This window comes from Theropithecus gelada, chromosome 7b (genome assembly GCF_003255815.1).
Source record: "Theropithecus gelada isolate Dixy chromosome 7b, Tgel_1.0, whole genome shotgun sequence".
Classification (NCBI taxonomy): Eukaryota; Metazoa; Chordata; class Mammalia; order Primates; family Cercopithecidae; genus Theropithecus; species Theropithecus gelada.
In genome coordinates, this window is record NC_037675.1 from 61,016,244 (window position 1) to 61,032,702 (window position 16,459).

Genomic DNA, 16,459 nt, shown 5'->3' on the forward strand with positions numbered 1-16,459 from the left:
GCTGCCAAAGCTTGGGCAGTGGTGGTAGGGGTGCGTGGGGAATGTGAAAAGGGGTCTTTTCTCCAGAGTTTTATTTAAGGTTGAATGCTAATGCTAAAATGGCCTAGCTCAATTATTTTCGCTTCTCTGGCCTGGCCTTCCTAACAGCAAGCAAGAAGCCATCAACAAGCTACAAAACTTTTCATTTTTCCTACAGGCTGGAAGTGGTCTCTTTTTAATACACGTTCTGGATTCCACTGTCTGAGAGAAGAAAATTGATTTGAACATTTAGGTATCTACGGACAACTCTTACTGACTCAGGGGTCAGTGCGCTCAGATTACAGATTGCGGCATCCCTGTTTCTCTACCTTGTGCCTCATCCTTTGTGAATTCGGAAAGCTGGTTGCTTTTTCCCACGTACAAAGGTCCAGCGTGGGCCACAGCACATGTTGGGACCTCAAGAGCTGAAGGTTCCTTGCTGGGCTCCCAGGCACAGAGGCATGGGCCTCCCCTCTCACTACTGCCCCCTCCTCAACCTCCACTGTCCCCATTGTCCTTAGGCTCACTGGTGTGGAAGAGACTTTAACAGACTGACATGCTGCTCTTCAGGTTTCTCAAAGTGTGGCCACAGACCACCTGCTTCAGAAGCACTGAGGAAGCTGGTTAAAAATGCAGCTTCCTGGGCCTCACCCCAGGCTTACTTAGTCAGAATGGGAAGCTGGGAATGTACATTTTTAACAGGCTATCCAGGTAATTCTTATGTACATATAAGTTTAAGGACCACAGATACAGGTGCAAGGTCTTAGTATCTAACTGTGTTGGGTTCTTGAGTTCAACTGTGATTTCAAAAAGCAAGGGATAGCATCTGAATCCTCTTGGCTCCTGGGGTTTGCAGAGTGAGAGACTGGATTGTGAGGGATGACAGTGTCTGGAAAAGACTGGGAACAGGTAGGAATCTAGTAGAAAAAGGCGAAGATAATCCCTAACTTGACATTTTGTATCGAGTATTATCATGTGTAATTGTTAGGGTGGCTTGGGTATGAATTAGAGAAGTACTCTCAATTTCCCTCTTAATCATCAGAAGTTGCACAGGTGCTCTGAAATGAAATAATAATACAGCCCTCTCTGCTAAATTGAATGATCTATTAAACAAACAGAGCCACCAATGATAACCCATACACCCTTTGACTTAGGTTTCATCTTTGCCATTGTATCAATGTTTGTAAAATAAGGCCAGAGAGTGGGGCTCTAACTTTTCTCAATCCAGTCTCTACCTCTCTCCAGCTAAGACCATGAGGTCTTTATTTCTTCTCTATGCCTTGATTTCCCCAACTGTGGGATGAATCTGCTTATAGTACTAGTCATAGGTACCTTTTAATGGTTATTTAAAAGGGTTGAGCAGTAAAACAGCAGAGTACAAAACAGGTGTTAATATTAGTAATCACTTAATAATTTCACTGTTAATCATTGTCACTGCAAAAATTAACAGTGATCTGATCTCTGAGAAGAAGCTGAACTGTTTAGCTCAAATGAAGTCTGGGGATGACTTCTGGATTTAAGTTATTCACACTCAACTTATCACTTACTGCCACAGACACTTCAAAGTTCACAGTTCTCTGGAATATCATATAATTTTCCGGAGCTTCCATGACTTGCTTAAGATGACAGTGAACCTTGCAAATTGTTCTCATTTTATCTTAGGTCTAATAGGTTGGGGGTTGGGGTTTGTTTTTCTTATTAAAACAATAGAACTTCTTTAAAAAATCTAGGTCAGACTTATGAACAGAATCTAAATAAGGCTTGGTATGTTGTGCAACCTCTACAACATAGCAACAATGAAATTTCACTGCAACTGCTGCCCTCATACCCAATAGCATTTACAATACCTCTGACAAAGTGTGTCTATTTCCATGGTACCTGTTGCCATGGGAGCTGAGCAGTGCTCCTCCTAGAACAATCATGTTAGTAACATAGCTCTTAGCTATTGCCTTCTAAGAGCTTTGCTCTGGGGAAAAAATGGGATACTTTGTTTTTGAAAGAAGTGATAAAACTCCTCCAAAATAGACAATTGTTGCTTAATTGTAGCAATCCCTCTTTCCCTCCATACCAGTTAGAGAAGCATTTCTTTCCTTCTGGATAAGCATTTCCAAGTGAAGCCATGCAAAATGTAGGGAAATGTGCTTTGAATTCCATTTTAAAGTTATTTTGCATAAAAGTTAAATTAAAAAGGAGATAGGTATGATTGTTTACAATAAGGCTATCTTTACTAATTTGAGCTAATCAGTGAATTCACTGAATAAAATACAAGGTTAGTGCCAATTACTAATTTCCCAATGAACCCCAATACAAGGCTTTATAGCATGCTTTATTACTTAGTGTGTCCAGGCATTGCCACATAAAGCTGATGGAAGTATAAATTGGTATCATCTTTCTAAAACACAATTTGGCAAAAGGAGCCTTAAAATGTTCATATGTTTTAGTATGGTAATTCTATTTCCAGAAATCTATCTCTAGAAAATAATTTGAAATGGACACAAAGCCTTATAAACAAAGATACTCAATGATATTTAAAGTTTTTTAAAGCTAAAATCTAAATGTTGAACAATAGAGAATGTGTAAATAAGTAACTGAAAAAGATACGTTCGTCAGCTTGCTCCTTTCTGCCCGTGGACGCCACCGAAGAAGCATCGTTAAAGTCTCTCTTCTCCCTGCCGTCATGTCTAAGTCAGAGTCTCCTAAAGAGCCCGAACAGCTGAGGAAGCTCTTCATTGAAGGGTTGAGCTTTGAAACAACAGATGAGAGCCTGAGGAGCCATTTTGAGCAATGGGGAATGCTCACAGACTGTGTGGTAATGAGAGATCCAAACACCAAGCGTTCCAGGGGCTTTGGGTTTGTCACATATGCCACTGTGGAGGAGGTGGATGCAGCTATGAATGCAAGGCCACACAAGGTGGACGGAAGAGTTGTGGAACCAAAGAGAGCTGTCTCAAGAGAAGATTCTCAAAGACCAGGTGCCCACATAACTGTGAAAAAGATATTTGTTGGTGGCATTAAAGAAGACACCGAAGAACATCACCTAAGAGATTATTTTGAACAGTATGGGAAAATTGAAGTGATTGAAATCATGACTGACCGAGGCAGTGGCAAGAAAAGGGGCTTTGCCTTTGTAACCTTTGACGACCATGACTCCGTGGATAAGATTGTCATTCAGAAATACCATACTGTGAATGGCCACAACTGTGAAGTTAGGAAAGCCCTGTCAAAGCAAGAGATGGCTAGTGCTTCATCCAGCCAAAGAGGTCGAAGTGGTTCTGGAAACTTTGGTGGTGGTCGTGGAGGTGGTTTCGGTGGGAATGACAACTTCGGTCGTGGAGGAAACTTCAGTGGTCGTGGTGGCTTTGGTGGCAGCCGTGGTGGTGGTGGATATGGTGGCAGTGGGGATGGCTATAATGGATTTGGTAATGATGGAAGCAATTTTGGAGGTGGTGGAAGCTACAATGATTTTGGCAATTACAACAATCAGTCTTCAAATTTTGGACCCATGAAGGGAGGAAATTTTGGAGGCAGAAGCTCTGGCCCCTATGGCGGTGGAGGTCAATACTTTGCAAAACCACGAAACCAAGGTGGCTATGGCGGTTCCAGCAGCAGCAGTAGCTATGGCAGTGGCAGAAGATTTTAATTAGGAAACAAAGCTTAGCAGGAGAGGAGAGCCAGAGAAGTGACAGGGAAGCTACAGGTTACAACAGATTTGTGAACTCAGCCAAGCACAGTGGTGGCAGGGCCTAGCTGCTACAAAGAAGACATGTTTTAGACAAATACTCATGTGTATGGGCAAAAAACTCGAGGACTGTATTTGTGACTAATTGTATAACAGGTTATTTTAGTTTCTGTTCTGTGGAAAGTGTAAAGCATTCCAACAAAGGGTTTTAATGTAGATTTTTTTTTTTTGCGCACCCATGCTGTTGATTGCTAAATGTAATAGTCTGATCGTGACGCTGAATAAATGTCTTTTTTTTAATGTGCTGTGTAAAGTTAGTCTACTCTGAAGCCATCTTGGTATTGTGAAGTTAGAATTCCTTCAGTGTGACGCCAAGTTCTATTTGGAATTCATATACAACCTGCTTGGGTGGAGAAGCCATTGTCTTCAGAAACCTTGGTGTAGTTGAATTGATAGTTACTGTTGTGACCTGAAGTTCACCGTTAAAAGGGATTACCCAAGCAAAATCATGGAATTATTGGTTATAAAAGTGATTGTTGGCACATCCTATGCAATATATCTAAATTGAATAATGGTACCAGATAAAATTATAGATGGGAATGAAGCTTGTGTATCATCCATTATCATGTGTAATCAATAAACGATTTAATTCTCTTGAAAAAAAAAAATAAGTAACTGAAAAGTGATAGGCATCTTTATGCTGTCATGAAAAACCATATTTATGAAGAGTTTTTAATAAATAGGGAAAATGTTTATCATATCATGTTAAGTTAAAAAAAGAAGTATATGAATTTATATAGCCAACATAACAAGTATACAAAAATATGTACAGACATAATAATAGAATATATGTTGAAATTTTGACAGTAGTGGTTGAATTATGGATTACAGTTATTTTGTCTTTTATAAGTTTCTATATTAATAGTATATGTGTGTCTATCACTATTTCCCATTTTCTCTTTTTTCTCTACTTCTCTTTTCATCTAAGTGTTCATAAAACTACAAATCTATTTTATTATTTCCATATTTATTAAATACATCTTAGAATTCCACATGTACAAATACATCAAAATCTTACCAAGCATTATTCACTACCAACAATTCTTAATTTAGACATATGAACATATATTTTCTCTAACAAAAATAAGTCAGTTACTTTGCTTTTAATTTACTTGGTTCTTGATTGATATGTTTTATTCTATGAGTAACTGTCTCTCAATAGAAAATAATTCTGAATCTTAAAAAACGGTAATTTGAAAATGCCAAAATGTTCTCCATACTATTTTTTTCAACCCTTTTTTCTAGCTCCAATAATGATTATTAATGATGAGTGTCATATCAATTCCATCCCCAAATCATACACTGCAGCAGACACTGGGAAATAATGAATCTGCGTCACTAATACTCTGTATGCTCCGCTGGGCTCTGTCACTCATGCTCATAGTTACCACCAGACATGAGTACCCCCAGCTCTGAACCTCCAGCCTAGACCTAACTCTTGAGTTCCAGGTTCAGGTCACTACCTGCTTACTAAATAAATCTTCCTGAATGTCTCCTAGGCATTTATGGACTCATTTTCCCTGTATCACCTTCTCAGATGGTGTTCCACTAAGTAGCCTTCTTTTTCATCCAGCTAATCAAATCAGAACACAAGGATCATCCCAGATTCCTGTTTCTGTTTCACTGTTCCCTTCCCTTACCCTCAGACCTTGATTTCTACTTTCCAAATCTCTCCCAAATTCATCCTCTCAGCTGCTACAGCTTTAGTTTATAGTTTAGACCCTCATCACTGCTCACTAGATTTTTAAATGATCTTCTAACTACCCTTTTGGTTACCAATCTGTCCTTCTCATGGAGAAATCTTTCTAAACATAAATCTGATCACGGTACTGCCCTTTAAGAAGCTAGAAGATCCAGCATGTGCCTCTTAATATGGCTCCTTCCCATCTACCCATCTTCATCTCCCACGGATTTGCCACTGACATACTTTCCAGAAAAATGGAACTATCCTAATTCCCTGAACCCACATGCTATTTCAGCCTTTGGGGACTTTACTTCTTTTCTTCAACTGAAATTCTCTCACGTGCTCCATATTTCAAGACTTAGCTCAAGGTTCAACTCCATTTGTCTTCCTTTCCTTATGGCATTATTATTTCTGGTACATCTTCTCATGATTATTTTATTTATTCAGAGAAGATTTATTACACATCCAATATTATACCATGCATTGTGCTGGCTGCTGCGTAGATAGACTACTTCTGCCCCCACAGAAGGATTCCATTTGCCTTTCCTGCCGTTGAAGTTTACACCTATGTCTCCTTTGAACTGCTAGAGGGCAGGAACTGACTCATGGTCATCTTTGTATCCTCCAGCTTCTGGCAAAAGTAGATGCTTAATAAATGTGTACTGAACCAATGGAAACAAACAGAAGTGTTTCTGGTTACACTAACAGAACAATAAAACTTAACAAGTATAAAAGTAACTCATAATTGCCAATGAGTAATGTTTGATACTTCATAAAACAGAAACAATTCTATGTTTCTAGGGAACAAACTCAAATGTATACTTATAGAGCACATGGTTAAGCATTGCTTAAAAATGCTTTGAGGATACGATTCGATAATTTATGAGTTTCCTCATAATTCTATGATTAAAGTGACTGATCACAGGGAATATAGTTAGTCCCACTGAACTCCACTCCAGAAACTGTGGTTCCTAATCTGCATGCACTAATTTGCCTAACAGAAATCTTACTTATGAGGTTATTCAGCATTTAAGAGTGCAGGCAAGAGAAAGGAGAAGCAATGTGACTTGTACCTAGGGGAGTGACATTTTGGTTCTTGGTTAATATTTAAAAGTCAACTGACACAAGATATTTGCTGACATTGACTGTGGTTGATGTAAGAATCTGCCAATCCCATTTCTCCTTTCTAAGGCATTATTTTGGTCCTATACTGAAGCTTATTCCAAACTCAACCTCATGTTCTCTTTCTATTGGAAATCACTTAATTGGCATCAACTCTTTGCTTTTATATAGCTGAAAAAATACATTAATCCATTTAAAGTTGTATGACGATAGTATTAATTTTTGTGTATTAACACAATGACTTATTTTCTGATGTAAATATTTCCATATCATCCTGGGATAGGGTAAGTGAAATACGCATTTCTAATATAACTGACATGGAAAATACATTTTGCAGATTTGAAATGATGTGGATTCAATACACATCTTTATATGTCAATTCAGTAGGCATTTAATACTAGGGTTTCTTTTGGTTTTTATTTAACTTTTAGAAAATTGGAAAAAAAAAAACAAAAAAAACCCTTAGTTAGAATTTGTCTCTGGCCAGTCTCAAAACACTTTGCAATATACTTGCCTGAGATCCATTCACTGTAGAATTAAATGTCACAAATGATGGCTTTTTACCACAACTTCTGAAAACTTCCTTTGTTTTTCAAAGCAGGTGAGCCAAGTTACAAATCTGTTTATTCATTTGTATTTCCTGAAAGGTTAGATCCTAGAGTATTTAGTATTCTATCTCCACAGTAGGTCCCTTGAAGGGCTTCTTTCTCTTGCTTTAGAATTACTCTCTTATTTCCTTAATATCTTTGGTTTCAGGTAGTTGACCTTATTGGTCAGATAAGAGTTTTGGGCTTTTGTGTGCCATGAAAGAAAACTGGTGATCCATCTAATTTGCTTTTCTTTGTTTTTTAGTTCTTGCCAAAGCCAGCTCCCTTCACCATGAAGAGTACTCTGGTGTTTTGAGAGTGTTTGTCTGATTCTTATTACCAAGGATTGCCCTTTGAGTTAGTGTCTTAAAAGTAGTAATTTCAGTGATCGACTTTCACAGGCTCAGAAGGCTTCTGCATTTAAAGTTTTCTAATGACCAAGCAAAGTATATACAGTGCACTTTCTGTTTGCAATGTTGTAATCACAAAAAGAGAAAGACTTTGTTAATTTTAATTAGAATAAGGCTTTTTAAAAGTTAAATTCTCCCTCCCTTCACCTCACTCTTCTTGCTTTTTTATTTTTTTACTTATGGTGCTTACTATGATTTAGTTAAATGATGTGTTTTGTAACTATTTCTAGATTTAGTAATTTGAAGTAGTTCCTGTTATATAAAATTAAAAACCTTTAGTGCATTTTCACTATCATTTATATCCTTTCCAGTTACTGATTTTTCACATTAGTTTTAGTGCCAAGATTTATACAATTTACATATTTTTCAAAAGTTATAATTAGGACTTCTCTACTTTATCCACAGGATGGTTCTCAAATTTATGGCAATATATAGAATTATTGTATTATCATGACTTAGATATTATTTTCTATAAAAATAAGAAGCATGTTTAGACTCAAATAAAAGGAAACTGTGGTCTCGTATCACTAAATCCCCTATCACTCAACAGAAAAAAGCTGTAAGCATAAAGATTCAATAAATTCTCTACTAATTTCACTTTTCTTCATGCTTTATAGGTCATATTCAGCTACTACACTTTCTTATGTTTTATATTGTATTCCATTCTCTTCCCTGAATTTACTTTTGTTAGGATTACCTCCTTGAGATTTTTTTATATGGGGTACTTGAGCAATAAACTTTCAAAGTCTAAGTGTCAGAAAATATCTTGATTTTGCTTATACGAATAATAGTTTGGGTGGGTATAGAAGTCTAAGTTCAAAATAGTTTCTCCACAGAAATCTGAAATCATTGTGTACTGTCTTCTCATGTACATTGCTGCTGACAGAAATATAATATCTGCCTAATTCTCATCCCGTCATTCCTTGTTCTTCATTCTTTATTCTCCTCACTGTGGAAGCTTTAAAAAATAACTTTATCCCATGATCAAGTGGGATTCATTCCAGGGATGCAAGAATGGTTCAACATATGCAAATCAATAAATGTAATACATCACATTAACAGAATGAAGGACAAAACCCCTATGATAATTTTAATAGATGCAGAAAAAGCATTTAATGAAATTTAATATCCTTTCATGATAAAACTCTCAACAATTAGCAATGTACCTCAACACAATAAAGGCCATATATGACAAACTCACAGCTAACATAATACCAAATGGGGAAAGTTGAGAGCTTTTCTTCTGAGACCTGGAACAAGACAAAGATGACCACTCTTGCCACTTCTGTTCAACATAGTACTAGAAGTTTGAGCCAGACCAATTAGGAAAAGAGGAAGAAATAAAAGGCATCCAAATCTGAAAGGAAGAAGCTAAGTTGTCCCTCTCTGAAGACGCCATTAACTTGTATATAGGAAAGTCTTCAGATCTAAAAAACTGTTAGATCCAATAAATGAATTTAGTAAAGTTGCAGGATACAAAATCACATACAAAAATGAGTAGCATTTCTACGTACTAACAGTGAATTATCTGAAAAATAAATCGAGAAAATATTCCCCTGTACAATAACTACAAAAAAACGTATTAGGAATAAATTTAACCAAGGAGGTTAAATGTATATCTCTACACTAAAAACTGTAAAACATTGATGAAAGAAATTGAAAAAGACACAAATAAATGGAAAGAGATCTCATATTCATGAATTAGAAGATTTAATATTGTTAAAATGTCCCTCCTACCCAAAGCAGTCTACAGATGCAACACAATCCCTGTCAAAATCCCAATGACATTCTTCAAAGAAATAGAAAAAACAACCCAAAAATCTGTATGCGACCAAATAGCTAAAGCAATCCTGAGCAAAAATAACAAAGCTGCAGGCATCACACTACCTAACTTCAAAATGTACTACTATTAAGCTATAGGAACCAAAACTGGATGGTACTGGCATAAAAACAGACAGATAAATCCAGAGTAGAATAGAAACAGAATAGAAAGCCGAGATAAATCCATGCATTTATGGCCAACCAATTTTTGACAAAGGTGCCAGGAACACACAGTAGGGAATGAACGGTCTCTTCAATAAATGGTGTTGGGAAAACTGGATTGCCACATGCAGAAAAGTGAAATTAAATTGTTATCTCTCACCATATACAAACATCCAGTCAAAATACATTAAAGACTTAAACATAACACTTGAAACTATGAAACTACTAGAAGAAAATTTAGGGAGAAAGCTCTGCGACACTGGCCTGGGCAATGATTTTTTTGGATATGACCTCAAAAGTATAGGCAACACAAGCAAAAACAGAAAAATGAAATGATACCAAATTTATAAAACTTCTGCATAGCAAAGGAAACAGTCAACGGAATGAAGCGACTACCTACAGAGTAGGAGAAAGTATCTGCAAACTATACCTCTGAGGAGTTAATATTCAAAATGTATAAGGATTCATTGTTTTCCAAGATGGTGAATGCTAAAGCATGTCTCAGCCAGTTGAAAATAGCAAGATAGTGCATTAAAATAGTGCATAAAGATAAGCTTTAATTCACAAAGTAAATGAGAATCCACCAGATTTATGAGGGACACCCCAGATCTCTAGGAGGAAAATGTGGGCAAACAGCCCTCGTGACAGTGTCTGTCTGATAAACGTGAGTGAAGCCCCAGCACATGAGAGGAGCAGAGAGCCTCCTCTGTGACTCACCTTTCCACTTGGGATCTGAGCAACCCAGGTGAAGGACGAGCATTATGTTTCTCCAAGTCCTGGAGATAACTTGGGGAAAGGCTTGGAAATGCTGTGAGGGAAAGACACCGAGAAAAGCTGCAGACATTTTCCCAGGTCTGGAACCAAGAACAGGACACCATTTTTAATCCAGGCACATTAAAAGGCAGTCATTCTTTAGTGACCTGGCAGCATGGCCACTTAAGCATTTTATAACAGTCTTAGGTCAGAGACTGGAGTGCCTGCTCTGGAGTTGGGTAGTGGCCTCTGCAGCCAGAGCTATGCCTCAGCAGTAGGTGCTGGAATTGTACTTTCTCCTATTGCAGGCCCGGGGTGGGAGGACAGCCGCTACAGCTGCATCTCCTGGGTGATGAGACCTGTAGCCAGGGCTAGCTTGGCAACCTGGAACCAGTCTGCATGTGTCATTGCTGGGTGTCCCAGGCTGCTCCCCTGAGATCATGGTGCCAGGGCCCTCTCTGCTTCATCCCCAGGCAGAAATCCAAGCGTTTGGAGCATATGCTTGCCTGTGCCAGCAGTCTGAGCCACCCCACCCTTCATGGATATAGATCACGGTGCAGAAGGACCCTCTCCACTCCATGCCTAGGCAGATCTCCAGGAATTCAGAGCACCCCCTTGCCTGGATCAGTAGTCGGAGCCAGCCTATCCTTCCTGTGCATAGATCATGGTATGGAGGGCCCTCTCTGCTCTACATGTAGGCAGATCTCCAGGCATTCAGAGCACCTGCTCCCAAAGACTAGTGGCTTGAGTCAGCCCATCCTTCCTGTGCAGAGATCCTGGTACAGCAAGGCTCTCTCCATTTTATGCCCAGGTAGATCTCCAGGCATTTGGAGCATCTGCTCACCTAGTTCAGCAGCCTAAGCTGCCCTACCTTTCCTGTGCAAAAGTGCAGATACAGGTGCAAAGAGGTTCCTTCCACTTCACATCCAAGCAGATCTCCAGGCATTCAGAGCACCCACTTACCTGGATTAGCATCCTGACCCACCGTATCATTCCTATACAGAGACCCTGGTGCAGGGGGTCCCTCTTCACTTCATGCCCAGGCAAATCTCCAGTCATTTGGAGCACCTGCTTGCTTGGTCAGCAGGCTGAGTCACCCTACCACTCATGTGCAGAGATCTTGGTGAAGGGGGGGCCTTCTCTGTTTCATGCCCAGGCAGACCTCCAGGCATTCAGATAACCTGTTTGCCTAGATTGGCAGCCTGAACCACCCCACCATTCCTGTGCAGGAATATCGGTGAAGGGGCACCCTCTGCGCTCTACGCCCAAGCAGATATTCAGGAATGTCGAGCACCTGCTCATGTAGAACAGAAGCCTGGGCTGCCCCACTATTCTAGGCAGAGATCCTGGTGCACAGGGGTCCTCTCTACTCCATGCCCAGGCAGATCGCCAGGCATTCAAAGTACCTGTCCTCCTGAATTAGCAGCTAGAGCCACCCCACCCTCTTTGTGCAGAGATTCTGGTGCAGTAGGGTCCTCTACGGTCCATTTTCAGGCAGCTCTCCAGCCATCTGGAACACTCACTCTCCTGGATTAGGAGTTTCAGCCACTCCCCATCACCATGCAGAGAACTTGAGGCAAAGGAGGTTTCCCAGCTCCCAAACTAGGCACACCTCTGGCTGCTTGGTGGCTGCCCACTGGGTTCTCCTTTGGCACCGGTGCTCGTGCATGCCATCAGAAGGCCTGTAAAGAAGCCTGCCCGGTCCAGCCCCACCCATTTGCCACCTTCCCAACCCTTCTGGGGCTGAGCAGGGAGCTCAGACCAATGTGCACACCATAAACTAGCCCATTGCTTGAGGCAACAGAGAACTTCTCCCAGTAAAAAAGGATATACCCAGCCACATTGGCCACAGACAGCTCTTACCCATAAGCACCATCTACTGGCTTGTAGGTTGAACTACACAGCCTAATATAAGACCTGTCAACAGAAGTGCATAGGGCTATAGAAGCAAAGCCAAAAGACACTACCCAACCTTCTCTAAAATCACATCCCCCAGGGAGGGGGGGGAAAGGGAAATAGAAAGTAAGAAAACAACAATAATATTATAGGGAAAGACAGAAAAAGCCAAAATCCCCACCACACAAACATAATGACAAAAATTAGAAACACCAGCATTTCCAGATAAGAAGGAACAAATGCAAGAATTCCAGCACTATGAAAACTGTGAATGCAGTTACACCACCAGAAGATCACACTAGCTCTCCAGCTATGGTCCCTAACCAAAATGGAAACTCAGAAATGATAGGTAAAGAATTAAAAGCATGGTTGCAAGGAAGCTCAAAAAGATCCAGGACAAGGTTGAAAATCAACACAATGAAACTTCTTAAGCAATCCAGGAAAGTTAGGAAGAGATAAACATCATAAAAAAACCCCAAAACTTCTAGAATTGAAAAACTCATTTAAGAAATTTCAAAATACAATTGAAAGCTTCATCAATAGACCAGACCAAGCAGAAGAAAGAATTTCAGTGCGTGAAGACCAGTCTTTTTAGCTAACACAGTCAGACAAAAATTTTTTTTTTTAAAAAAGGAATTTTTAAAAGTGAACAAAGTCTTTTAGAAATATGGGATTAGGTAAAGTTACCAAACCTATGAATTAATGGCATTCCTGGAGAGACAGAGAGAAAGTCAACAATCTAGAAAACATATTTAGGAGAATAATTCAGGAAAATTTCCTCCATCTTGCTAGAGAGGTAGATACCTAGATACAAGAAATCCAGACAACACCTGTGGGATACTATACAAAATAAACATCACGAAGGCATATAGTCACCAGACTGTCAAAGGTGAACACTAAAGAAAAAATCTTAAAGCCAGCTAGAAAAAAGGGTCAGAACATGTACAAAGAGAACCCCATCACCTAACAGCAGACTTCTCAGCAGAAACCTTACAAACCAGGAAAGATTGGAAGCCTATTTTTAGCATTCTTAGAGAAGAGAAATTCCAACCAAGAACTTCATATCCCATGAAACTAAGCTTCATAAGTGAAGGAGAAATAATTCTTTTTCTCTTTGAGAGAGTTCTAAACATAAAAGCAAAAGAATGATACCTGTTACCACAAAATAAACTTAAGTACATAGCCCACAGACCCTATAAAGCAGCCACACAATAGAAAGTACAAAGCAACCAGCTAACAACTTCACGATAGGATCAAAACCTCACATATCAGTATTAATCTTGAATGTAATTTACTTTTTTTTTTTTTTGGTAGAGATGGGATCTTGTTATGTTGAACAGGATGGTCTTGAACTCTTGACCTCAAGTTATACTCCTGCCTTGGCCTCCCAAAATGCTGGGATTACAGGCATGACCCACCACACCCAGCCTTAACCTAGAATGTAAATGGCCTAAACACCCCACTTAAAAGGCACAGAGTGGCTAGTTGAATATTTAAAAAGTACATCAGTCTGCTGTCTTCAAGAGACGCATCTCACACATATTGACACAGATAGGATCAAAGGAAAGGGTTGAAGAAAGATCTATCATGCAAGTATAAAACAAAGAGTGGAGGTAGGGGGGTCACTATCCTTATATCATATAAGAATAAACAAGGGCGAAAATAGCATTACATAATTATAAAAGGATCAATTCAACTACTAGAAGACTTAACTATCCTAAATACATATGCACCCAACATTGGAGCACCCAGATTCATAAAATAAATACTTCCAGACCTACAAAAGACTTAGATAGCCACATAAATAATAGTAAGGGACTTCAAAACCCTACTGACGGTATTAGATAATAGAGGCAGAAAACTAACAAAGAAATTCTGGGCTTAAATTCAAAATGTGACCCACTAGGCCTAATAGACATCTACAGAATACTCTAACCACCAACCATAGGATATATATTGTTCTCAGCTGGACAAGAAACATACTTCAAGACTGACCACACATTTAGCCATAAAGCAAGTCTCAATACATTAAAAAACTCTAAATCATACCACCCATACTTCTGGACCACAGTACAGCAAAAATAAAAATACATATCAAGAAGATCTCTCAAAACCATATAACTGCATGGAAATTAAACAACTTTCTCCCGAATGATTTTTGGGTAAACAATAAAATTAAGGTATAAATAAAAAAATTTTTTTGGAAATAAATGAAAACAGAGATGCAGCATACCAAAATTTGTGGAATGGAGCAAAAGCAGCACTAAGAATAAAGTTTATGGTGTTAAATGCCTACCTCAAAAAGAGAGATATCAACTTAACAATCTAATATCTCACCTACAGGAACCAGAAAAGCAAGAACAAACTAACCCAAAAGCTAGAAGAAGAAAAGAAATAACTAAAATCAGAGCAGAACTGAACAAAATTGAGACCCAAAAATCCATGCAAACCTAACAAACCCAAAAGTTGGATTCTTGAAAAGATAAAAAAAATTGATAGACCACTAGCTAGATTAATAAAGAAAGAGAGAGAGAAGATCCAAATAAGCACAATCAGAAGCAACAAAGTTTACATTACAACTGATCCCACAGAAATATAACAAATCCTCAGAGACTATTATGAACACCTCTATGCACACAAACAAGAACATCTAGAGGAAACGGATAAATTTCTGAAAACACATAGTCTCCCAAGACTGCATCAGGAAGAAACTGAAACCCTGAATACACCAATATCAAGTTCTGAAGTTGAATTTAGTAATAAAAAAAATGTACCAACCAAAGCCCCGGACCAGATTGATTCACACCCACATCCTACCAGACATACGAACAACAGCTGGTACCAATTCTACTGAAAGTATTCCAAAACATCAAGGAGGACGGACTCCTCCCTAACTCATTCTGTCGGGGCACCATCACCCTGATATCAAAACGTGGCAAAGACACAACGAAAAAGGAAAACTATAGACCAAATATTACTGATGAACACAGATGCAAAAATCCTCAGCAAAATAACAGCAAACCAAACCCAGCAGGTCATCAAAAATTAATTCCCAAAATCATTTTATTCCTGGGACACAAGGTTAATTTAACATATGTGAATTAATAAATACGATTCACTACATAAACAGAATTAAAAACAAAAACCATCTAATCATCTCAATAGACACAGAAAAAGCTTTGGATAAAATCCAACATTGCTTTATGATAAAAACTCTCAAAAAACTAGAGGCATCAAAGGAACATACCTCAAAATAATAAGGGCCATCTATGACAAACACAGAGTCAACATCATATTGAACAGGCAAAAGCTGGAAGCATTACACTTGAGAACTGGAACAAGAAAAGGATGCCCATTCTCACCACTCCAACATAGTACTGGAAGTGCTAACCAGAGCAAACAGGCAAAAGAAAGAAATAAAAGACATCCAAATAGGAAAAAGGAAGTTAAACTATCTCTCTTTGTAGACAATATGATCATATACCTAGCAAACCCTAAAGACTCTGCCAAAAGACTTCTGGAACTGATAAATGACTTCGGTAAAGTTTCAGGATACAAATTCCATGTACAAAAATCAGTATCATTTCTATATGCCAATAACATTCAAGCTGAGAGCCAAATCAAGAATTGCTGCAAAAAATCAAAATACCTAGGAACACATCTAACCAAAAAGGTGGAAGATCTCCACAAAGAGAACTACAAAACACTGCTGAAAGAAATTAGAGATGACATTAAAAAATGGGAAAGTATTCCATGCTCATGGATTGGAAGAATCAATATCATCAAAATGGCCATACTGCCCAAAGCAGTCTATATGATTTAATAGTATTCCTATCAAGCTACCAATGACAGTTTTCATAGATCCAGAAAAAATGATTGTAAAATTCATATGGAACCAAAAAGAGCCTGAAGAGCCAATGCAATCCTAAGCAAAAAGAATAAAGCTGGAGGCATCACATTGCCCAACTTCAAACTACACTATAAGGCTATAGTAACCAAAACAGCATGGTACTGGCACAAAAATAGACATATGGAACAATGGAACAGAATAGAGAACCCTGAAATAAAGCTGCACACCTACAGTCATCTGATATTCAACAAGGTTGATATATCTTAAATAGAAAATAAATTATTCTACTAAAAAGGCAAAAATAAGCAATGGGAAAAGAACTCCCTATTCATTAAGAGGTGCTGGTATAGCTGATTAGCCATATGAAGAAGTAATGAGCCACCACCTTTAATAATTATGTATTTGCCACCACTCCCC

The 16,459-nt window shown here is 38.6% G+C and overlaps 2 protein-coding genes across 3 annotated transcripts in view; one reads left to right on the forward strand and one right to left on the reverse strand.

The window, feature by feature from the left end:
* RTN1 (reticulon 1) overlaps positions 1-16,459 on the reverse strand; it is a 282,864-nt gene that overhangs the window by 86,271 nt on the left and 180,134 nt on the right. The window lies entirely within an intron of this gene.
* LOC112629418 (heterogeneous nuclear ribonucleoprotein A1-like) lies at positions 2,619-3,997 on the forward strand. 2 transcript variants are annotated; one of them, XM_025392993.1, is made up of 2 exons: positions 2,620-3,317; positions 3,354-3,997. In XM_025392993.1, the coding sequence occupies exons 1-2, from the start codon at positions 2,696-2,698 to the stop codon at positions 3,656-3,658; spliced, it is 927 nt and encodes a 308-aa protein (XP_025248778.1). In that variant the 5' UTR covers positions 2,620-2,695; the 3' UTR covers positions 3,659-3,997. The 2 variants fall into 2 exon arrangements, with proteins under 2 accessions (XP_025248777.1, XP_025248778.1); XM_025392992.1 differs by having other exon boundaries at positions 2,619-3,997.

Excerpts from the sequence above, each read along its gene's own strand:
- LOC112629418 (XM_025392992.1), top strand. The coding sequence starts at position 2,696 with ATGTCTAAGTCAGAGTCTCCTAAAGAGCCCGAACAGCTGAGGAAGCTC.